Genomic DNA, 25,047 nt, shown 5'->3' on the forward strand with positions numbered 1-25,047 from the left:
CATAGTCATAACAAATTAGCAAAGAAAAGAGCACCTAGCTAGGCCTGGTGGGGATTTACTTTGAAGAATTTTTTGAAAGTTTGAAGAACCGTTATTCAACGAATAATTAACTCTAGCTTCAAAAAAGGGATATTGTTAATTATTCATTTTATGAACATTTTGTTTTCACAAATTGATTAAAAAAATACCTTTAAAAGAATTTATGGACTGGGCATGAACCAACAAACAATAGAGTGCCAAGTAACAATAATTATTTCCTCGGAGCAAGCAAATTATCCTCAGATACATGGGTAGCATATGAAAGCAATGCTGTTAACACAGGAGAGAATTCAGGAATCCTTTTTGATCCCTCTCTTTCCTCTTTCTCTGTGTCCTCCCACAAGAAGATCCTGTGACTTCGCCTTTTCCATCCCTGCTGCTACCGCCCTAGTAAAGTCACCAGCATCCCCCGCTCCCCCAATTCACTGCAGCCAGCTCATGTTTAATCCTCCTGCTCCATTTTCACCTCAACCCCGACAGCCTGTTTTCAGTATAGCAGCCAGAACGGTCTTTTCAATGTCATTTCCCTGCATAAAACCTTTCAATGACATCTCTTGAATTTAGAATGAAAATCCAAATTCCTTACTCTTTGAGTCAGGTGATTGGGCCACTGCTTCCTTCTCCAGTGTTTTCATGTGTCCCTCTCCCCCAGGTTTTCCTTGATTCCAGTGATTACACACTGCGCTTGTTTCCTCCTCACAGCTTCTCTACTCAATCTTCTTGCCTGAAATATTCTTCCCTCATCTCTTTACACAAACGTCATCTCCCCTGGGAGGCTTTGTTCGATTCCCCCCATCTCAAATAGCCCTTCTTCCATGCAGCTGCTCTCTAAGAAAGTTCACGGTTTTGTTTCTTTTTATTTTAAATTTTTTTTTTCAACGTTTATTTTATTTTTGGGACAGAGAGAGACAGAGCATGAATGGGCGAGGGGCAGAGAGAGAGGGAGACACAGAATCGGAAACAGGCTCCAGGCTCCGAGCCATCAGCCCAGAGCCTGACGCGGGGCTCGAACTCACGGACCGCGAGATCGTGACCTGGCTGAAGTCGGACGCTTAACCGACTGCGCCACCCAGGCGCCCCGTCGGTTTTGTTTCTTCATGTACACAATGAAAGTGATCTCGTTTACTTGTTTATTGTCTTGTCTCCTCCCCTACAACCTAAGGCCCTTGTTCGCTGTTGTATCCATAGAGCCTGTGACAGTCCCTGAGATGCTTAATGAATATTTGTTAAATGATAGCATGCTAGGTCATAATAGGAAAGATAGGCTAAATAATACTGGGTTAAAAATAGAAAAATTGGGCAGTACAGTTGAATAGCAGTTACATTCCCTCATGGAAATTTAGCATGTAGCAAACTAATAGTTGATAATGGGAAAAGGATGCTTAAGGGAAGTACAATAAAAATAGCAGCGGTCTTGGGAGCTTTGGGTTTTAATTCGGATCTACCACCCACCTAACTTTGCAGAAGTTACCTAATCTAACCTTCAGGTTCTTCATCTGTAAAATTGTGATAATATCTCCTGTTTTATGTACATACTTAAGTATTTGTGTCGTAAGGTCCTGCCTTTTCCCCTCTTTCCTTGCCTCTCTCTCTTTTAAGACATTTCAATGACAAATACTCTACATCGGGCCCAAGATTTTAAAAGTGGTTCATATCAGGGGCGCCTGGGTGGCACAGTCGGTTGAGCGTCCGACTTCGGCTCAGGTCATGATCTCACGGTTTGTGAGTTCGAGCCCTGTGTCGGGCTCTGTGCTGACAGCTCGGGGCCTGGAGCCTGCTTCAGATTCTGTGTCTCCCTCTCTCTCTGCTCTTCCCCTGCTCACACTCTGTGTCTCTCTCTCAAAAATAAATATTAAAAGTGGTTCATATCATAATGCCAATTTAGATAAGTAAAATACCTGGTACAGGACAAGGCACATAGAAAATGAACAGTATATGTTAGTTTCTTTCATGTCTAATGGGAATCCTTAGGTTGGCTAATTCCATATTTAACTCCAAATCTTCCTTGGGATTCTTAGAAGTGTATATTTTTGTTACTAGAATACATTCCTGCTTTCTCTTAGACTCTCGATTCTTAAAGAGTGTTTTCCCTATGACATTTATTATAATGATTTATTCATAGCTTGTGTTTTATAGGTGTTTGTTTAAAATCCACCATGTATTTATTAAGTACGTGTTATGTAGAGTACATACAGTTAAATGCAGAAAATGAAGTAAAGGCAACAGAAAGGCATATTCTTGTTGTATTGTGGGAAAATATTGCTGACTTTTAAGGAGATGAAGCTATATTTAATAAGATTTGAATTTATAAAAATAAAAGATGTTGACACCCTGAAATATAATAAAATAAACGTGGAAAGGACAGTAGAAAATAAAAATATTTTACCAACATATGTGATAAAATCTTGCTGTGCAAAATAGATGAAGATTTGATAGAAATGTCTATGGTCTAATAGGATTTTGCTTGATCGATAGTTGGAGGAGAGGATTCACACATGTAGAAATATTCATAGAATACCTTTATGAAGAATATATAGTTTTTCTAGCAATTAAACGTAGGTCAGACATCTCAAAAGTACGTTTATTCAGTAAAAGATTTACGCAAGAAACAATGTGGTGCAAAAAATGTAGTACGAAAGCATGTAGTGTAAGAGGATTAAAAACAAAACAACAGAAGTAGATTCTCATCCCTTTTTTTTTTCTAAGTCTTCTTACTTTTGTGCCTCTTCCCAAATTTTTTTTTTTTAAATTAGACTATTTTTAAGAGCAGTTTTAGGTTCACAGCAAAATTTCATGGAAGGTACAGGAGAGATTCCCCATATACCCCTTGCCTTTGCTCAGTCTCCCCCACTATCAAAGTCCTGTGCCGGAGTGGTACATTTATTACAGAAGGTGAACCTACACTGACCCATCTTTATGACCCAGAGTCCATAGTTTATATTAGGGTTCACTCTTAGTGTACATTCTGTGGGTTTTGACAAATGTATAGTGACTTGTATTCACCAGTACAGTATGACATAGAGTAGTTTCGTTGCCCCACAAATATTTTGCCAATTCGTCCTCCTCTCCTTGCTCAGCCCTAGCAACCGTGGATCTTTTTAGTGTCTTCATTGTTTGCCTTTTCCAAAATGTTATGTATATAGTCAGAATCATATGCTATGTAGCCTTTTTAGATAGATTTTTTTTTTCACTTAATATGCATTTAACGTTCCTTCATGTGTTCTCATGGCTTGATAGATCATTTCTTCTTAGTGCTTAATAATATTCCACTGTCTGGATGTAACACAGATTACTTATCCATTCACCTACTGAAGGGCATTTGGCTGCTCCAAGGTTTGCCAATAATGAATAACGCTGCTATAAACATTTGCCAAGCAATTTTTTGTTCCCTGCCAGTCACTTAACCTCTTTGGGGTTTAAATTTCCTCAATCTGTAAACTGCAGCTGATGATTTCTAAGGTTTCTAATTTTGGAATTATATGGTTATTATCTAGTTAAAAATCATGAAATCTTATGTTATACTGATTATGAAAAACTTAGATAATAGGCCTGTATGCTGAAGACATTATAAGTTGGTAAAGCCTTTCTGATAGAAAGCAGTCTGGTCCTGTATAAACTAAAAGTATACTCTGTTCACATCATTCTTTTGGCAGGTATACTTCAAGTAAACCCAAATGGGAGTTATAACATTTTTTTTAAGCAAAGATTTTCATGGGGTCATTTATTAAAGCCAAGTAAAACAAAATGAAACTGTGGAAACAATTCAAATGCCCAGTGATGGGGAAATGCAAAGTAAGTTGTGGGAGGGCAGGGATCATGACTATGTATCCTGACTGATGTGTACCTAGCAGATCATTCAGTGTGGTGTTCTAAATATTGGCCATTTAGAACTATGTAAAAATACTGAATAAAAGGACTTAGGGGAGAGAGAAAAGCTTTTACCGAATATAAAAGATTAGATGGCATTCTGCTTTTCCCTTTGCTGCTTTGCATCTCTCATTGCTAAACTCAGCTTTACCAGCTGTTACTTGCTAGGCTCCATACTTGCCCGTTTACTGACACCAGTGAAGGTCTCAGGCATGTGATGTAGCAACCATAACATAGCGGCTTCTCACTTGGAAAAGGACATCAGCATGGCTGTAAAGGAGTTAAAGCAAGAGTGGACTGTGTGTCCCCATTTTGCCAGGGCAGGCTCGTTTTCTGCCTGATGTCTCAGTTGAGTTTTAATAGCATCTTACACTCTCAAAGGTGTTCTGCTTTGGGCAGTAGGTCACCATTTTGCTGAGGGTCTGACTTTCTGTTTATTTCAGTGCTATAGTTGTGAAATGTTTTCTTGATTTTTCAGTTAAGTTTAATGAACATTTTTTTAATGCTCAGTAGATGATTGTGAGATACAAAGAAAATTCAGACGAGGCCCCTGTCACCACAGAATTTCACTTCAATGCTTTTTCCTCTTTAGCTTATTTTGGTAAACCATAGCCTTCTTCAGAATCAGAAAGTGTTCCTAGATCTAAGCTCCTGCCCTGGCATTACCCATTTAGAAGACCTTTTTCTGGTTTTCCTCTGGTTGCATGCCCTTCTCTCCTTTGGAACTTAAAGGAATATTCCCATCTAAGAACCTATGCCCCTACCATGTGGCACTGTGGGTATTTGGGATAATGGAATTCCTTGCCCAAACACTTTTGAGCCTGCTTCTGGGCCTGTGTGGATCTCTTCCCTTGGACACATGCACACAAAGCTCCTCATAGTGCCCAGGAAGCCAGGGATAGGAGAAGGGAGTGGACAGCAGGCCAGTGACAGGAAGTGGGTAGGTTCCCTGCAACCTTACACATTCCAAAATTCAAGAATTCTAGTTTTGTACCTGCCTTCAGGGTCATTTTGAATGTGTATTTCTCAAAGTGGGAGAATAGAACATGTTTTCTACAGTAGTTTATTAGCTTGACTTACTGCTTTTAGATATTTAAACATATGGTATCTGAGTGTTTATATTCTTGCCATGGACCCCACAAATAGCAGAGGCAGCCCCACTCATAGTAAAACCTAAAACCCTATGACCTATGAGAGCCTACATAATCTGCTCTTGCCCATGCCCTGCTCTGCTCCAGCTGTGCTAGCTTCCTCACTGTTCTAGAACAGTCCAGGCACACTCCCATCTCTGGTCCTTGCATCCCTGCTGCTGGTACTTAGAATGCTCTTTTTCCAGGTACCCACGTACTTCTTCCCTCTTGTCCTTCAGCCTTCAGGTCTTCTCCCCAGCTACCCCTCCTCCTCTCTGCCCCCATCAATATTTAACAGTGAGACCTTAGTAGGCTAATCTTTCTAAAATTTTACTATCCCCACAAACATTGATTGTTTCCTTTCCAGTTTTACTTACATCCCTTAACATCCATCACTATAAAAAAGTTAAAAGTGGGGTGCCTGGGTGACTCAGTTGGTTAAGTGTCTGACTTCAACTCAGGTCATGATCTCTTGGTTCCTGGGTTCGAGCCCCACATCGGGCTCTGTGCTGACAGCTCAGAGCATGGAACCTGCTTTGGATTCTGTGTGTGTCTCTCTCTCTTTCTCTCTGTACCTCCAGCCCCTGCTCACGCTGTGTCTCTCTTTCTCTCAAAAATAAATAAACATGAAAAAAAAATTAAAGTTATAAGTAATAAGAAACTAAACTAGCTCCCTCCCCTAAATATCTTTCTTTTAACCCCCATTAGATATAAAATGTTTTTGCTTTAAAAATTCACTATTTTAGGGGCACCTGGGTGGCTTAGTCGGTTAAGTGCCCGACTTCTGTTCAGGTCATTATCTCACGGTTCATGGGTTTGAGCCTGGTGTCAGACTCTGTGCTGACAGCTCAGAGCCTGGAGCCTGCTTCGGATTCTGTGTCTCCCTCTCTCTCTGCCCCTCCCCTGCTCGTGTTCTCTCTCTCTCTCTCTCTCTCAAAAAATAAACATTAAAAAAATTTTTTTTTAGTTTACTATTTTAGTTTTTATGTCTTAAAGTCCTTTATGAAACCACTGTAAAGAATCACATAGATCTTCAAGTCTAGTTATTTAAAGCTCCAATCCCCCTACCTGCCCTCAGTTTTAAGGGTAACCATTTCCAGCTCTTAAATAATTCTTTTGGTATTTCCCACCATGTCTACCATCACATAGTCATATTGCTACTTCCTAACTTTCCAGTTTTAAGCATTTCCAATTTACTTTTCCCCGTAGAGGATGAGAACGAAGGGCTCCCTTATCACTGATACACCTGTGCATGCACCCACATGTATCCAGCTCTCCCTCTTCCAGTTGTTTGTTTGTGATTTGGGGTAGATCAAGATTCATTGTTTTTAGAACTGTAAACACCAGTCACAGCTGAACCATGTCATCATTCTGTGATTACTTTTCCTGTAGCATTTTGTTTTTCTGGGAATTAAAAATTGTCATGATTTTGATCTGCTTAATCTTGTAGGTTATTAGCATCAATGCTACCTCAGACTGTCCTAGTTACATGTATCTTTCTTCAATATGTTCATATTTCTATATCCTCTTGTTTTCCTTTCCTTGAGAAAGTCTTGGAGTCTTCAGATCTTTTTAAATCTGAATGGTGTTCTCACAGTCAGCTCTAGTGTGACTGAAATCATAGATACCTCTCATTTATCCCTAATAGGACATCAGACAGTCACTGCAGATATTTTTTTCAAATATATTATTGTATAAACAAATAATAAAAATGTAACCATTTACCAGGAATGTCTCTATGGTCCTCTTTCGCATGTTGTAATTAAGATACTTTTTATTCCAAAAATATAGAATGTATTCTTATATTTCACTGTTTTGCATAGAGCATAGTAGGAATTACTGGAATAATTTGTGTATATATTTATATGTATATAACATATGTATGTATATATATGTATATATATATATATATATACACACACACACATATATATACACAGAGTATTGTATTCTTCATTTGTAGGCCCTTAAAATTAGAGAGACATGTAATTGCCCACCACTTTCTGGACCAGACCCTCGATTACTGTTCAAACTCAGCATGAAGCATTTTCTTGAAGAATCGGAAAAAGAAGACCTAAATATCACTGCTAAGAAACAGAAAATGGATACTCCTACCATTCAAAATCAGAAGCAAATACCCTTAACATATATAGTTGAGAAAAGAACTGGCAGTTGAATTAAAATTTATGAGACATGGGATATATGAAGAATGCAGCAATTCTTACCATTTTTATGTTCCTTTTAAAAAAATGATGTTTGAAATACAAAAATTGTATATTCAGGGTCAAATCATGTATATTACAGGTATTACCTAACTTCTTCTCCTAGGTATTTTCATGAAATATTGATGTATTTTAATCTATTTTAAAATATCTTCAATGAAGAAAATGTCACAGAATAAATTTGTATTATGTTTTACTCTGTCTCATACTTGGTTTTGATTTGGAGGCAGACCTCTAGTGGATGAGAAGTCAGAATGTGCAGTAATTCTTGTTGTAGAGAGAGTTCCTCCTGAACCTAAACTGGAGCTCAAAGTCTGGGTGGTTATGGTGAACTGGGAAACTGACCATCAGTCTGAAGCACTGTTTACAGAAATTGATTTGCACTTGGATAGGATTATGTGGAACAGGGGACCTTGGGATAGAGAACTTACTGGTCTTCTCTTATGGACTCTGAGGGGAAAAAGGACTGTCTAGGCAGAAGCTGAACAAGCTGTTTTCATAGGAGGCAAAAGGAGTGCTCTTTGTGGTCCAAGTGACAGTGAGAAACACAGCGAGGAGGTAGGGTCATTTCCTTGCAGACACAGTGTGCTGCTAATGTTGTGAAGTCCTAACAAAGTTGTGTCATCTTGGCTCCTTCACGACATTACAATTTGGGAGTCTTGGGCGTTCTCAGAGAAGGCAACCACCCTGTTGTCATCGAGGGTACCACCAAAGATGTGGGAGAAGGTGCCACCCACAAATTGACCTCCCTGGGCAGCAGACATCAGTAAAAGGTTGGAAGGAGGTGGGAGAAGAAGCACTAGGCACAGCCCGAGCGGTACTCAGAAATTACTGTATATTCTGGAAACCTGAAAATAGGGTTCTAAAGTGTATTATTATGTGTATAAAATTATTTCTACTCCCAAACTGATGCAGTCTAGTGATGTTGAGGTTCTCTTCCTGGTAGGGACATTTTTCTAAAGACACATTACATTAAATGGTTTCTTAGAGAATTGCAGGGGAAATAAACGATCTTTTATTGACTGTCTGCTATGAGCTGGACCCATTTATTCCAAAACCCCATGAGGTAGGTTGTAGTGGCCTCATTTTACAATGAGAAGCAGGCTTGGGGAGGTTATGTGGTACACCCAGGGACTCTCACCTAGAAAGAACAGAGCTACATCTGTCTGGCTGCAGATCAGTCTGTCTCCACAGCTCTCAGATATCTAAAACTATGCTATCAGAGGGAACAGATGCCATCCTTGGTTGTGTCTTAGTGTCCTCATATAGGGCTTCAGTATAGGTAAAAATCTCCTAATTATAAAATCAGGATCACCTACCTGCAGGATGACTTTCTAGGCACTCCTCTCACACCTTTCCATCAAAAAATGTACACGAAGAGGCAGGGGGTGAGGCAATTTAGGACATTGGAGCCTCTCCCTGCTGCCTCTGAAAGCCCGTGACTTCGCATTTGGGATGTGTCCTGACACCTCTCCTTAGACAAGATATGTACCTAGTTATGAGGAGAATTTCAGGGGCTGCTGCTTATATTTTCCAGGGCTTACTACAGATGAGTGGGAAGGACTTTCTTGATCTGCACACAAGATAACATTTGTAAGGAGAAGGTTCAGATTAACTGTTGTAGTCATTGCAGTCCTGTCTGAGGCATTCCATAACGTGTAAAGACGTTTGGAGAATGTCACCTAGAGGTAAACAGTAAGACACGCCGTCAGATTTCCCTGTATATTTCCTGAGATAATAGTGTCGTGGAGGCCCTAGTCGATATTTCCTTCCATCCTGTTATCACCTCTAATTGTCCTGTTCGGACTTAGTAGGAAACATATATAAGTTGACATGTCGGAAGGAACAGAGAAAGTATCAAGAGAATTCCTTTATAGTGCCTGTGAAAAAGACATTTTTTTAACCCATGGGATCAAAATACAAAAGAAATGTTACATTTCAGTTCAGGGTTTTAGGAGAAATTAAATAGTTGGATGTAATATGTATACATATGCTCTAAGTTCTATATGGAAAAGACCTCTAAGCTCTGCATTTAGTTGCATACCATACTGACAGGGCTGTTCATGTGCCTATAGGATTTAGGTGTCATTGGTTAGTTTCTCAGTTGTTAGGACCATGATGCCAGTAAATACAAGGCACAAATTCAATCTAAACTCCCCTGTAATCCAGGTCATTTCCTCTAAAACTAAATTCAAAAAGAATATGTGTATTTACTGCTATGTCTCTGGTAACTAATGATTTTTGACATAGGTATCCAATTGGTATTTTACTGATGATGTACACTTCACATCACCAGGGCAAAGGATGATGAAAAAAATAAAAAAGGAGAAACAGTTATATGTTATGAAATCTCTGCCTCTTTGTAGCCATAGGACCCTGGACGAGTCACTTCAAGTCTCTAACCCTCATTTTTCTTTTCATTTGTAAAATGGGGATAAGAAATCCTACCTTGTAGGGGTGCCTGGGTGGCTCAGTCAGTTAAGCATCCGACTTTGGCTCAGGTCATGATCCCACGGTTCATGGGGTCAAGCCCTTCGTCAAGCTTTGTGCTGACAGCTCAGAGCCTGGAGCCTGCTTCGGATTCTGTGTCTCCCTCTCTCTGCCCCTCGCCTGCTCACACTCTGCCTCTCTCTCTCTCTCAGAAATAAAGGAACACTTAAAAAAAATTATATAAGAAAAAAGATTGTCGTGAGGTTGACATGATGCTTAAGGAAGGTGTTGTACTGAAAGCATTTAGCATAATGTGTAGAGCGCCAAACATAATACAAATAGCCACAATTTATTGAGGGCTTACTTTGTACCAAGCACCGTGCTAAGCATTCTTCAAGCACTGATGAACTTCACTGCAGCCCTGTGTGTGATAGGTATTATTTTACCCCCCATTGTAGATCAGGATAGTGAAGTTGAGAGGGTTAATGAAACTTGCTCAATGTTATATGGTGTATTTCTTAAGATTATTTTACTTGCAAGAACAGGAAAAAAAAAAAAAAAACCTCAAAATTTATTGCCTCACCTAACAAAAAAGCCCAGAAGCACACTAGCTTTGGACATGATTTAGTCCAGAGTATTGTGATATCGTCAGAGCAGTGGCTTTTTCTCTGTGATTTTTCTCAGCTCTGGTTTCACTCTTCCCTGCTGATGTCAAGATGGCTGCGAGCAGCTGCCAAGGTTACCTTGCAACTATTGAAACAAAACCTTCAATACTAACTGCAGTCTCTAAAGAGCAACCCGGAAACAGTAACCACCACAGGGGACGGGTGATGCCGACAGGCTGGAGCTGAGGATGGTTACAGTCGGCACCCTACAAACAGAGTGGCTCACATACAACCACAGCGCCTGTTCAGTAACTGGAATAAAAACCTGTTACGTTTCTCCTCTTTCAGCAGGCAAAGAAACAAGATAATTCTTGGCAGATTTGGTTCAGAAATGATAACTTAATCTGAGCAAAAACAATATTGCCTAAGTTTTGTTTCTGTTGATAGTAAATTTGCATTAGTGTATTTGCTTTATCATCCATAAGATATTTTTTTTCCGTTGCTCCTATCCTCAAAACCAGCCCATGTGATTGGAAGGACGAGTGGTGTTATTTACTCATAAGGAAGAAGACTAAAGCTTGGAGGAGTGAGTCAAGTTACCCGAGGATGCACTTCAAGTGAACGTCTGAACTGGGATCAGAAGGAAAGGGTTCTTGATTTGTAATCCGGTGCTCTCTCAGCAATACCACACTCTATGCGGAGGGAGGTATTACCTACATTCTTTATCTGGAAACCAAAGCTCAAAGATACTAGGCAACTGTGTGCCCAGCACTACTCCGCTCATAGTGGCAGAACTGAGATTCAAACCCTCATTTGCTGACTCCAAAGTCTGTGCTCTCCAGCTAGTTACTGCTACTCCAGGTGGCAAATCTCGTAAAGGAAGTGGTGATGAAGAGTGTTCATTTCCTTCACCCCTCCCTTGGGAACCCTCCTTTCTCTTAAATGCATTCATTTTAATACTCTATGACAGGTGGTAAAAATATTTAAGTACATTCATATATGGGAGGGCTAAAATTCTTATTAATCATCTTATAATGTGGTTTTTTGTTGTTTATTTATTTTCAGAGAGCGAGAGAGAGAGTAGGGGAGAGGGACAGAAAGGGAGAGAGAGAACCCAAGCAAGATCTGAACCACCAGCACAGAGCCTGACATGGGGCTCGAACTCATGAACCATGAGATCATGACCTGAGCCCAAATCAAGCGTCAGAAGCTTGACCGACTGAGCCACTCAGGTGCTCCTTACGTTGTTTTTATTCGGACCTAGAGAGTTCCTTAATCTGTGGTGAGAAATATCTCTCACTTCATTACTGGAAGGAACCCTGTCCGTATATACCCCTTTACACCAACCCCTAACTTCTATCCGAGAACCAATAGTCTTTAGAGGTAGGCCAGTGACTCCCAGCCTTTTAATCAAGAACCCCTTTTGTATGACCCAACTGTGTGCATGGACTTTTACAGCACACAGTTCTGTCTTGAAGGAGTGGAGGGTATAGACTCGTGACTAGGGTTTCTTGCTATGCTGGCTGTTTAGGAGTTGAGTTAGTTGGGTGTGGGGCACAAGTCACAGTGTGATCCTGCTTGCACGTCTCAGAATTTTTGTGATATCATCAAACACCAATCAGGACCTCTGATCATCATGTGATTTCTGGTATTATCAAAATTCTAGCCAAGAGAAAAATTTGTGATTTTAATTAGTCTGGGTGGCCTAATTATGTGAGAGAAAATATAAAATTTTTAGTTAGGCTCTCTGAAATATTAAGCATAGCTAAAAGATTCCCAGTACCATCTTTGTGGACCATAAGGGGCCTGGGACCTCATCCTGGGCCACATGGGTCTGAAGTCAGATTGCTGTCTTCTGCTCTTCAGAATATAAAGTAAAATCAACATGTATTAATTTTGACCAGTATATTTTTGTAGGTTAGGGATGATGGATGGTCTACTTAAGTGTTCTGTTGTTCTATATTTAAAGATATTTTTTAAAAGCAATTATTGTTTTTCTACACAGACAAGTTGAATTTGATTTTTTTTCTACAACTGTTCTTCTGATGTTATAGTAGCCTTGAGAGATCGAGGACTAGTCTTATTTTGGGGGGAGCAACATGGGATTGTAACATCTGCCCTGATTACTTCCCAGGATTATTATGGGTTTTGAATATAGTTAACATGTGTATGCTTTTTACAGCATCCAAACAGCTATACCCCTGCTGATTCTTATATTCTAGCATTGTCTTAGTCTGGGCTGTAAGATTATTAGTTAAAAGAGGTCATTTCCAAAAGGATGGCCATCGCCTGATCGAGTACAACACAGAATTGAAGATGATCTATTCTTTTTTTTTTTTTAATTTTTTAATGTTTATTTTTGAGACAGAGAGAGAGACAGAGTACAAGCAGGGGAGGGGCAGAGAGTGAGGGAGACACAGAATCCGAAGCAGGCTCCAGGCTCTGAGCTGTCAGCACAGAGCCTGATGCGGGGCTTGAACCCACAAACTGTGAGATCATGACCTGAGCCACCCAGGCACCCCGAGAGGTGCCTCTTGAATCAGTATGAGAATAGAATAGTAGAAAAAAAATAGAATAGTGACTAGCATCGCCTTTCAGCGTTGTCTGGGCAAGCTCCTCACAGTGTGAGTCTCCCAGTTCTGTCCAGCAGGCTAACGTTCTGGTTAGTCTTTCCCTTAAGAGCCTACGCGCTGCAGTCCGAGCTGGATTTGATGCCAGCTCGTTCTGCATAGGTGAGTGTCCTCTGTAAAAGCTCGATTTTCTTCCCCTGGAAAATGGACATAGGAACGGTTAGGGCTTCGTGATGGGTATGAGGCCCAAATATATGCCCAGGGCTCAGGATGCCAGCATGGAGGAGGTATGTGCATCAAGAGTGTGTGACAGCAGTTCGTGGGTTCGAGTCCCATGTTGGGCTCTGTGCTGACGGTGTGGAGCCTGCTTGCAATTCTCTCTCTCCCCCCCCCACTCTCTCTCTGCTCCTTCCCTGCTCTCTCTTTCTCTCAACCCCCCCACCAAAACAAAAAACAACACAGAACAAAAAAGAATGCATGTCAGGACCACCTGTGAGGCCACCCCTCTGTCCCTTTGTCCCCTTGGCCCACCGAACTCACCTGCAGCCAGGGTGGAGAGTTTCCAGTCCTGTTCTCACCCTGCTGCCTCCTTTTCTGCCTAACGGTTTTTCTGGCACCACATGAACCACATGATTTCCCTCACCCACAAGCAGGGGCACCTCAGAAGGACACCCTTGGTGTCCCATATCCAGGGGATCAATATCCGTGAGTAAATTAACAAAGGGCTTGTTCCACAGTTTGTCAGCAGGTCCCCTGTGGGACTGGGTCCCCACTGCCCAGAACTTTATCCCCCTCATTAATGCGTACTCTATAGGCTTCCCTCCCTTCCGTCTCTCTTCATCCACTTCTTCACATGAAGATCCCTGAGATCACTGCCAAATAAATGGCCCGGTGCCCACCTACCCTACCGTAGTACCTGCCTCGGGGCCTGCTGTGAGGGGAAACAAAACTGTGAAGTCCACTGTCAAACTTGTCATTATCGAATCTCCATAACAACCCCCCAGTAACAGATGAAGACACTCACATTCCGAGGGGTGAAGTAACTGGCCCAGGATTACATCGCAAACAGTTCTAAGAATCCTTATCTGAGGATTGTTTGGAGGAAGTCGTAGGTCAACTCTGAGACATAAATGGGCATTGTAAACGGTAGCACTGGGTGTGAGTTGCTTATTGTCCCTTCAGAGTGCTACCTCTTCTAATGATGGTGACATGGAGAGTGATCCTCAGATGCCCAGAATAGCCATAAAAACATGCCCAAGTTACAATAGCTAATCATCCCTCCTTCAGGCCACACAGTCAATTCCCACAGCAACCTCTCAGTTTGAACCTATTATCTGTGATTCATGGGCTTCGAATCTGGAGTGACCCTAATAGCCACCCATGCAATGGGAATTTTGACTTGGAAATCATAGTTCAGGCGTAAAGGGGTATTTACACACAAGTGACAGCTCGTCTGGGAGCAGGAGAAGTTTATTTAACAGCCGGAACAGATTGCAGAGTTACCGCTCAATGGCCTGGTCCAGAACACGGAAATCTGTCAGGAGTCCAAATGGGAAGGAAACACAGCCTGGGAGGACAAGGCCGTCTTGGGGAGGCCTGCTCACCAGCACTCGAACTTAATCTGCAGAGGACATTCAGGTCGGACTGTTCAGGAGACGTGGTCGTCAGGGCTCAGCAAGATGAAGGTTCTGACAGTAAGATCAGTAACTACAGCAATAATAAGAGTACCATTCACTACTGAGACCTCTGACAAATCAGGACCCACAAGCCCTTGACTATTTGATTCCTGCAACTATTCTTTGAGGGGGATGTAACTGTCCCACTGTCCATATGAATGAAGAAATCAGAGCCCAGGGAGCCTCAGTGACCTGATGCAGACATCACGATTTGGACTATGCAGGCCTTCCAAGCTTTTGGGCCCCAGATTCGTGCCACCTGGAGGTGTTAGGTGTCTTCTATTTCTGCTTTGCAAGTACTGTGTTAAGACATGATGCTTGCTACTGCTGTGGCCTTCTAATGAACCTGAGAATCATGAAGATACGAACCAAGAACTCTCATATCACCTTGTCATTGAGCCAACACTGGCATTGCTTCCCTTGAAACTTTTTTGTGAAGTGAGATTATTAAATGTCTTTATTGTTTATGCTGCTATTAATTGAGTATTGTCTTCCTTGCACCCAAAAGAATTCCTGCTGATAAAATATTCTATTTTCCATTTTATGAGCTAAAGAATACATTTTATGGGTTAAATAACAGTGTCACAGAGCTAGTAAGTGAAACAGCTGTGCTTTAAGCCAGGTCTGCCTGAGCCTAAGCTTTTCACTGCTACTATTCTGCCTGGAGCCAAGTCTGAGGTCCAGGTAATTACATTCCAGGGCAATATGTTGGCCCCGTCAAATAAGACCTCTCCACTGGGTAGGTATCTCTCTGTCACTGGAAATGTTCAAGTGAAGATGACTGTAAGGGTTGTTGGGGAAGAGGGTCAGGATCTGAGCAGACAAAGTGAGGAAGATGAACGCCAAGTAAGAGGCAGGTGCTCCATAAATGTATTCTGGAACAGAACCAAAGGGACCCAAAGACCAGGTGAAAAAGAAGTTGCAGCCTTGGCTGACCAGCTTTTCAATCTCGGAAAGTGTCTCAGGCATTTTCTCAAGGAATGCTCAAGGAATGAGCATGGTGATTCGGCTCCTGGACTACTAAGGCCCACGGTGTGGTGACTGGTAAAGCTCAGGTCTGGGTCTATATCAGAGTCCTAACTCTGACATTTCTTAGCTGTGAACCTCATCTTCCTCCTTTGTCCAATGGGAAAAATGGACTTGGTGTACCTCACAGGCCCACTGTGAGGATCAAAGGAGATTGTTGTACACTTCCACAAACATTTTCTGAGGACCTACTTTGTGCCTAGCCTTCTGTTGAATCCTGATGTCTGTGTAAGCTGTGAAGAGCTTTCCAAATTTAAAATACTAAGTAGTATTCTTTATTTTTAAAAATTATACAACTTCTGTCTCCTTCCTACCCCAGCAAGGGAGCAAAAAAGGACCTCATTCATCTGTTTTGAAATAAATTGAGCTCTCATCCAGGAAAATAGAAGAAATGGCTCCAACAGACAGAGTTTCCAGCGAGACAAATCCCCCAATGGCCTCTCTCTGCCACCGCTCAATAATGGTGTTTGCTATAAATCAGAGAGCTTCTTTATCAAGTGCCTGGGAAACGCTTGGGACCGATTTAGCCCTAGAGTGAGATTAATCACAAATGCTGCTTTAGAAAGAGTGATGGGTATGAATAAGAAGGTCCAGTGGACATCATTTTGATTCACCTTGATTGCCATAGATAGCTGGAGTTTGCAAACTAGGGCTCTAAGTTTTTAAATGTTTCTCAGTTTGGGGAAAAATAACTGCATCCAAAAATAGATTTCTATATCCCTAACAATAACCTAGTGGAACAGAGGAACAAACTCATGGTTTTCAAAACACTGACTATGTGTATCAAACATTGTGCTTATATCATCTATTTTAGTCTCCATAACAATTCTGTGAGATGGGTCTGGTTATCCTTACTCTAAGGATGAGAAAAATGAGACCTATCACTGTGAAATGACTTGTATAAATGACCAGGTGGTAGAGAGGAGAAGAAAATGCAGTTCTGGTTGACTCTAGAACCATAACACAGAGCCTCTTGGAGACTTGACTGTAGATCCCTCACAGCTGAGCTCCATGGAGTCACCAAGAAATGAGTGGAAGTGACGTACCAAGACTGCTGGCTCCAACAGCAATGCTTGAAAGAATACTTTAGGACCCATCTTTAATGACACTTTCTATGATGGCCTTCTCAAACATCTCACTTTTTTTTCAAAGGTAGAGGACGAATGAATGAATGAAAGTCTGCCAGGCAGGGTAATAATCCACCTCCTCTTTGCCCATGACTACATACTTTGATCACAGTATGATGGTCACGGAGGGTTTGGCACCACTCAGACCACCTTCTTGAAGAGAGCCTGCTGTGGGGAACATGGGTGACCAATCCTCCACATCTCCATATCCACTGTGATGTGTAACTCAGACTGCCCCCAGCCTGTGACTGAGCACAGCAGGAGTACCAGGATTGGGTTGGGCCATTCATGCCTCACATGAGGGACTTGTAATGGATAATTTTTGCTTAGGGACTTCCTGTTGGCCTTACTGAGACTCTTAGAACTGTACTACAGTCAGAAGCTCTTCTGACTCTACTTTCACTATTTGCAGATGACATGATATTCTAAGTAGAAAACCCAAAAGACTCCACCAAAAAATGGCTAAAACTAATACATGAATTTTAGTAAAGTCACAGGATATAAAATCAACATGCAGAAGTCTATTGCATTTCTATACACCAATAATGAAGCAACAGAAAAAGAAATCATGGAATTGATCCCATTTGCAATTGCACCAAAACCAGTAAGAAACCTAGGAATAAGCCTAACTAAAGAGGTAAAAGATGTATACTCTGAAAACTATAGAACACTTATGAAAGAAATTGAAGATGACACAAAGAAATGGAAAAGTATTCCATGCTCATGGATTGGAAGAACAAACATTGTTGAAATGTCTTTACTACTCAAAGCAATGTACATATTTAGTGCAATCCCTATCAAAATACCACTAGCATTTTTCACAGAGCTGGAGCAAATAATTCTAAAAATTTTATGGGACCAGAAGGGATCCCACATAGCCAAAGCAATCCTGAGGAAGAAAAAAACTGGAGGCATCATGATTCCAGATTTCAAACTATATTACAAATCTGTAGTCATCACGACAGTGTGATACTGGTACAAAGACAGACACATAGATCAGTGGAACAGAATAGAAAACCCAGAAATGGACCCACAACTATATGGTCAACTAATCTTCAACAAAACAGAAAAGAATATCCAATGGAAAAAAGACAGTCTCTTAAACTAATGGTGTTGGGAAAACTAGACAGTGACATGCAGAAGAATGAAACTGGACCACTTTCTTACACCATACACAAAAATAAATTCAAATTGGATGAAACACCTAAATGTAAGACAGGAAACATCAAAATCCTAGAGGAGAATACAGGCAGCAACTTCTTTGACCTTGGCCACAGCAACTTCTTATTAGACATGTCACTGAAGGCAAGGGAAACAAAAGCAAACATGAACTATTGATACTTCATCAAGATAAAAATCTTCTGCACAACAAAGGAAACAGTCAACAAAACTAAAATGTAGCCTAAAGAATGAGAAAAGATATTTCAAACAACATATCTGATAAAGGGTTTGTATCCAAAATCTATAAATAACTTATCAAACTCAACACCCAAAAAACAAATAACCCAATCAAGAAATGGGCAAAAGACATGAATAGACACTTTTCCAAAGAAGACATCCAGATGGCTAACAGGCACATGAAAAGATGCTCAACATGACTCATCGTCAGGGAAATACAAATCAAAACCACAATGAGATACCACCTCACACCTGTCAGAATGGCTAAAATTAACAATACAAGCAACAACAGTTATTGGCAAGGATGCAGAGAAAGGGGAATACTCTTGCATTGGTGGTGGGAATGAAAACTGGTGCAGCCACTCTGGAGAACAGTATGGAGGTTCCTCAGGAAACTAATAATAGAACTACCCTACAATCCAGCAATTGCAGTGTTAGGTATTTACCCAAAGGATACAAAAATACAGATTTGAAGGGGTACATGCACTCTAATGTTTATAGCAGCATTATCAACAATAGGGAAACTATGGAGAGAACCCAAATGTCCACTGACTGATGAATGGATAAAAAACATGTGGTACACACACACACACACACACACACACACACACAAACACACACACAATGGAATATTACTCGGTGATCAAAAAGAATGAAATCTTGCCATTTGCAATGATGTGGATGGAGCTAGAATGTATTATGCTAAGCAAAACAAGTCAATCAGAGAAATATAAAACACCATATGATTTCGCTCATATCTGGAATTTAAGAAGCAAAACACATGAACATATAGGAAAGGGTAGTAAAAGAAGAGAGAAATAAACCACAAAAGACTCTTAATGATAGAGAACAAAGTATGGGTTGACAGAGGGAGGAGGGTGAGAGATGGGCTAGATGGGTGATAGCTATTAAGGAGGGCACTTGTGATGAGCCCTGGACTTTGCACGTATGTGATGAACCCCTGAATTCTCCTGAAACCAATACTGCACTGTATGTTAACTAAAATTTAAATTAAAAAAAGAAGAAATTCTTCTGATTCAATCCTCTTTCTCCCCACTCCCCTTGCACATGTGTGAGACCTGTATCATGGTCTGCAGACTCTCCCTGCCTATTCCTGCCCACCACACCCCTTATCATTCATGAGTTTCTCCAATAACTCTCTTGCACATCTAATCCTATCTTGGTGTCTGCTTCTTGGAGAACTCTGAGGGATGGACTTAGTGATTCTATTTTCCAAACCCAGTGTCTACTGCCAAGAAAGCAGATCAATATGGTGATATTGTCATGGAATGGAATATGATAAAGCAGTGACAAATGGATGAATTAGAGATACAGGTATCAACATGGAGACATCTCAAAATATAATGTTGAGCAAAAGCAAAAAAGGTGCAGAGTGTGTACATAGAGTATGTATTGTTTATATAAAGTTTTCAAATGTGTAAAATAAATGGCCCCTAAGGGCAACCTCATTTGAAAAAAGGCAAACGTGTGGAAATGAATACCTGGAGGGCAAAAAAAGGGGGGGGGGATGCATCATTTGTACATGCATACATATGTAATAAAAGTATAAAAACATACCAGGGAATGATAAGCACCAAATTCAGAAGAGAGGTTACCACTGGGGATAGAAAGGAAGGAGAATGCAGTCAGGTTTTTATTTTAAGCTGGATAGTTGGTACATGGTTGTGCATTGTACTTATGCTTTTTATATGCCTGAAGTATTCCATTAAAAATACATATTAAATCATACCCAACAAATTGCCTCTTTTGAAAAATAATATTAAATTGATTTGGAATTGGGTTCAGTGGAAAATCTTGGATCTGTGTTGTCACATGCCAGCAGCTGGGCCTTAGTCTATTGTGGCTACTCCTGCCCTGAGTAGCAATTACTTTGGTCCTTGTTTTTACTCTCTCCCTCTCCCAGACCCTTACTGGACCATGAGCTCTAAGAAAGACAACTCTCAACAATTTGTTTCTGAATCCCCAGTGGCTATGACAGTAGCAGGAGAGCAATATGTGTATATTATGACTTTAATAATCAGAAGATGATTGGGGCGCCTCGGTGGCTCAGTCAGTTGAGCCTCCGACTTCGGCTCAGGTCATTATCTCATGGCCTGTGAATTCGAGCCCCACGTTGGGCTCTGTGCCAACAGCTCGGAGCCTGGAGCCTGCTTCGGATTCTGTGTCTCCCTCTCTCTCTGACCCTCCCCCTTCATGCTCTGTCTGTCTCTGTCTCAAAAATTAATTAACATTAAAAAAATAAAAAAAATAATAATCAGAAGATGAGAAACTGGGGATTGTGAAGACAGAAGGCAGGTAGAGCAGAAGGCAGAGCATAAATAACTAATTTTTTCAACATAGGTAGGAAGGCTTCTGCCTTTGGGCACCACTGCATGTGGGAGTCAGGTCTGTCATGAGGTATGCGAGGGGCCAGGTCGGAGGGTCTGACGTATTTGAGTTCCTACTACTGTACTCCAGCCAACTTATTAAGGGCTTCATGTGTTTCATTTCCAATCTTCCCCACTTGGAGAGTTGGGCATTTATCACCCCACTTGGAGAGCTGGGCATTATCACCCTTTGTTACAGATAAAGAAACTGAGGCTCAGCAAAGTCAAGAACTGCCAGAACCATCCAACTGCTAACTAGCAGAGCCAGGCTCAGCCAGAAGTCTTTGTGGTCTCAATTGTCCACCATGGGGCTCTGTATCCAGGCTCTGTAACGTGTCCTCTCCTGGACAACGGTGAGCCTTGCTCATCCCACTGTTCAGCTCCTTCCTCTTCCGGGGAGCCTGCCTGACCAAGCCCACATCTACCACATTTGCTTCATACTATATAGTTTGTTAGGTGACTTTATATACATTACTTCCTGTAATTCCCACAATAATTTAGTGATGGTGGTGTTATTACCTCATCTTATAAATGAGAAATAAAACTCAAGAGAGGTTAAATAACTTTCCCAAGACCACACAGCTAGAAAAAGGCAGAGTTCAGACTTGAACAGAAATCTAGAAAGTAGAATTCCTATGCTTTCTTTCTGTTGCTTATATTTCTCTCTGCATTGCATGTTTCATTCTTCCATTTAGAATATAAGAACCTCAAGCACAAGGGGCCGTGATCCCACTTCATTGTAGTCCCTCCCAAACACCTCATGTACACATTAGGTGCTTTCTAAATGCAGTCTGAGTAAAAGCCAGTGTGCTTAAGATGCAATTCTATATGTCAAACTCTGGAAAAGCCCTGTGCAAATACAGACTCCGTGTGTGTAAGACAGCACTCAAAACATGCCTTCTCTGCATACACATGGTGCAGCTGGCGTGACACCTTTAAGGAAACAACTCTGTTTGAAAAAACGAAAACCAGCTCTCCTGTCTGTGCCTGCCGGCGGCTGTGGATCTCTTAGCCAGATGCTCTGCTTCCCTATTTCTGCACTGTGTTCTTCCCCGTTCTCTCCTCCCCACAGTCCAGGTTCCGCATCTCCTCCCACTTGGTAGCCCCACTTCCTTGACCCCTCCAGCTGTGACCTCAGCTTCTCTCTTCTAAAATTGCCTCTTCCTAGCTTTGGGGCATTCACCCAGTGTCTCTCAGAGCCAGCTCCACAGACGTCTTATGGGCAGCCCCACCGTCTGCCTTGTCTCAGATTCCTAGGGACTACTGAGACACATGGCAAGTGCATGTACAGACTCATCTGTATCTGTGAAGCCAGGGACTTACACCTGGCCGCACAGATCCATGTCTACTGGGCCAAAAGCAAAGACAAAGACATGCATTTTTGCCTCTTGGGGCAAAGGGCACACGTGCAATCCCTCTCATGTTTTGTATACAACAAGGCATGCCCAGATGCACAGGTCCATGTACACACAGATTCACGTGACTGTATGCATTTGAGACTGAGTCTGTGGTGCACAAACCTCTCAGAATGTGGCTACCGATGTATGCATACACAGTGCCATGTGCACTTACGTGGAACACACATGCACGGAAGGGCAAGGAAGGCAGACTTAGCCTCCTCCTTCCCAAGGAAGATTCCATCACAGCATGGAAGACACAGGTTCACACCTTCTCCTTGGGGCCAGCTCTGCCTTTGTCAGGTTGTCTGGCCCTAGGAACAGAGCTGGAACTTTTGGCCTGGGAGTCCCCAGGTGCCCACACACTGGCCTGTCACCTCCGCATTCAGCCACTCCTCTCACCAGGCACTCTCGGCTCTCAGCGGGGAAGGCGCTAAGGCTTGAGGTAATTAAATCTCTCTGCGCTTCAGCAACATTGATCTGTACAGGGACACACTCTGACTCCAAAAGAAACAAAGCTTTTAATTTCCCAGCTGGAATACGCTGTTCTTAGACTTGTTTCATGTGTGAGTCATAAGAGTAAAAATTACAGCACATACTCTCACCTTTGGAGCCTGCCATAGCTTGTAAGGCACTTTTGTACCATTTCACTTGCATCTCACAATAAGCCTATGGGAAAGATAGTATATGAATCGGTCCATTTTATAGATGAGGACAGTGAGGCTAAAACAGCAACAATAGCCGTCACTGGCTTCCTGCTGTCAGGCCCTGTTCTAAGTACTTTGCATGTTTTAACTTTTAAAAATTCTTACAACTACGAGGTAGGTCTGCGTTCATCCCTATTTTACAGACGAGGAAACTGAAATACAATAAGGTCACATAAACAGCCTGAGGTCACATACTTGGTAAGTAGTCTGGCTTCATCGAATGCTATATGCAGTTAAAGGGACTTGGCACAGGGTATTTGTCTTTTGCATAAAAATCTAAAGCAATGACTCACCATGCTCTGACCACCAATGACCATATATATGATTTTCATATATCACTGACTCCACCCTTAAAAGATTTTACTTATTACAAACGCTGTATTCATTAAGAAATAGCCTGTCTTGCACAGAGCCTGCTTGGGATTCCCTCTCATCCTCTCTCTCTGCCCCTTCCCCACTCACACTGTCTCTGTCTCTCTCAAAACAAATAAAGAAATAGCCTGTCTTATAGCCATTACTATGAGACTTTTGAAGTTTTGAAAATAGCTTGGGGAACACTGAACCTCCAAAATATTGCTACTGATTGAGATGCGTGGTGATCAAAGGGATGCAGGCTGGAGACATTTGAGATACGGAAGAGAATTTAGTTAAAGTACTTCCTAAGACTGACCTGGGTTCAAATCCTGGCTCTGTCATTTACCCCTTTTAAAAGGTGTCCTTGGGCAAGTAACATACCTGTCTGAGTCTTGGTTCACTTTCCTGCCGTGAGAGATGGAAACAATAGCACCCATAATTGTAGCATCAAGGGCACAGTGGAGTGATCATGGATGCCCCACAACACCTCTGAGGGAGGAAAGAAATATTTGTAATCGTCAGAAACAAGATACAGCCAGCAGAAGTGTATGAAATCAGTTACGTGAATTGTGAACTATATGTCAAAGTTCTATTTGTCCTGAGACAGGGTGGAAATCAGCACATTTCTCATCAAGATAGAAAATAAGAACAGAGAAAAAACAGGAGCTCTTTGGAATAACTCAGCTGCAGAAAGACTTTATTCTCATCATGGGCATTCTGTTGGGACATCCACAGGACCACCATTGTTCATCTCAATGCTTGCTTGCCTCTGTGTCCCTTGATGTGCACCTTCTGACTCTTCTAGCTATTTAGTTAATGAGAGTTGGTTGTGGTTTTGTCCTTAGTTATTGTGCTTATGTGAAAACAACTTTAGAACACATCTTCCTTTCTCCTTGCCAATCCCTGAGTGTCTCTGGCTTTCTAAAGCCTTCATCTCTGATGTGTCTCCATCCTTGCTCTCTCCTTTCTCACCGATCTTGCATTTTCTTACTTAGAATTGTTTCAAGAGAATCAGTGCAAGCCTCAACCACATTAGGAAAAACAGCTGGTTTCCAGATAAATCCTTGTGGATCCTGAGCCTCTACTGACCTGGGAAATTTTGAGCATCCAATACCAATGTATGCATGTTTCTTTGTTTACAATTGTATGGTTTCTTCTCTACTAGTATTTTATGCATAAAACATACACAAATAGCGATTTTTAAGATCGGGATTTTTAAAAAGTGTGAGATAAAAATAAACAGTAATTTAAAAATAATTTATTAATGAGACAAAAATGCTTGCTCTCACGAAAATAGTATGTTTTTGAAAATCTTGGTTTCTGAGCTAGTTATTCAAAGATCTAGTCTGACGTTCAATTTATACCGGAGATTGAATTTAATAATTGTCTTAGCTGTAAGAGATTACCGACAACTGCTTTCATCACAGAAAATGTCAGCAAATTGCAAACTCTTGACTTTTTGAAAAATAATTGTATATCTCATCTTTATTTTATACAACTTTTTAAAGCATTTAGCTCTGGGATAACTAGTGAACTTCTATGTGGTATAGAAGATTTTCATTATCTTCACCCAACTCTAGTATTTCAGATAATATAATCTGTAAATCCACTTAACTGTACATATGCCAACTAAAATAAATCATGAAATATTGAAAACCAAAAATTGAATGAGGATTTCAGAGGTAGCCCTTCTACATTTAAAGACACTTACAGTTTCCTTAAGATCCCTCACAAAGAGTAGGTAACAAAGAGAACATCAGAGCATCAGTGTCCATCTGTATATTACACATTAGTAAACCTTAATATTTACTTATTTTAAATTTGAATATATAAATATTTTTCCCTAAAGCTTCCATGAATCATTCTGCATGCCGTCTGGGTAGGTCAACCTCATTTTGGAGATCACTTGGCTAGAGAACAATGAGATTCACGACTATGGACAGCTGATAGGATCATTGTGAGAAATAAATAAATGGCATAGTAAACGTTCAATGAATACTAATTCCTTCCTTCCCTTTCTCTGTTACTCAACCTGAGTGAGGCTAAATAAAAGAAAGAAGATGTATTCAGGGAAGATATTCTGGTCAGAAATTAAACAATGCAACTTTGGAA

The 25,047-nt window shown here is 41.1% G+C and overlaps 1 protein-coding gene across 3 annotated transcripts in view; it reads left to right on the forward strand.

The window, feature by feature from the left end:
* OMA1 (OMA1 zinc metallopeptidase) overlaps nt 1–7,454 on the forward strand; it is a 75,102-nt gene extending 67,648 nt beyond the window's left edge. For 2 of the 3 annotated variants that reach the window (XM_047084239.1, XM_047084240.1), the window contains exon 9: nt 7,000–7,454. In XM_047084239.1, coding sequence (XP_046940195.1) covers nt 7,000–7,212 — 213 coding nt within the window. In that variant the 3' untranslated portion in view covers nt 7,213–7,454. Of the gene's footprint in view, nt 1–3,692; nt 3,832–6,999 lie in introns of all 3 variants that reach the window. The other variant, XR_006962812.1, reaches the window with a different exon arrangement.
* The last annotated feature ends 17,593 nt before the right edge of the window (nt 7,455–25,047 follow it).

Source organism: Lynx rufus, unplaced genomic scaffold (genome assembly GCF_022079265.1).
Source record: "Lynx rufus isolate CCGP_SWC_20201006 ecotype Redwood Valley unplaced genomic scaffold, mLynRuf1.p SCAF_2, whole genome shotgun sequence".
In the NCBI taxonomy this organism is placed as follows: Eukaryota; Metazoa; Chordata; class Mammalia; order Carnivora; family Felidae; genus Lynx; species Lynx rufus.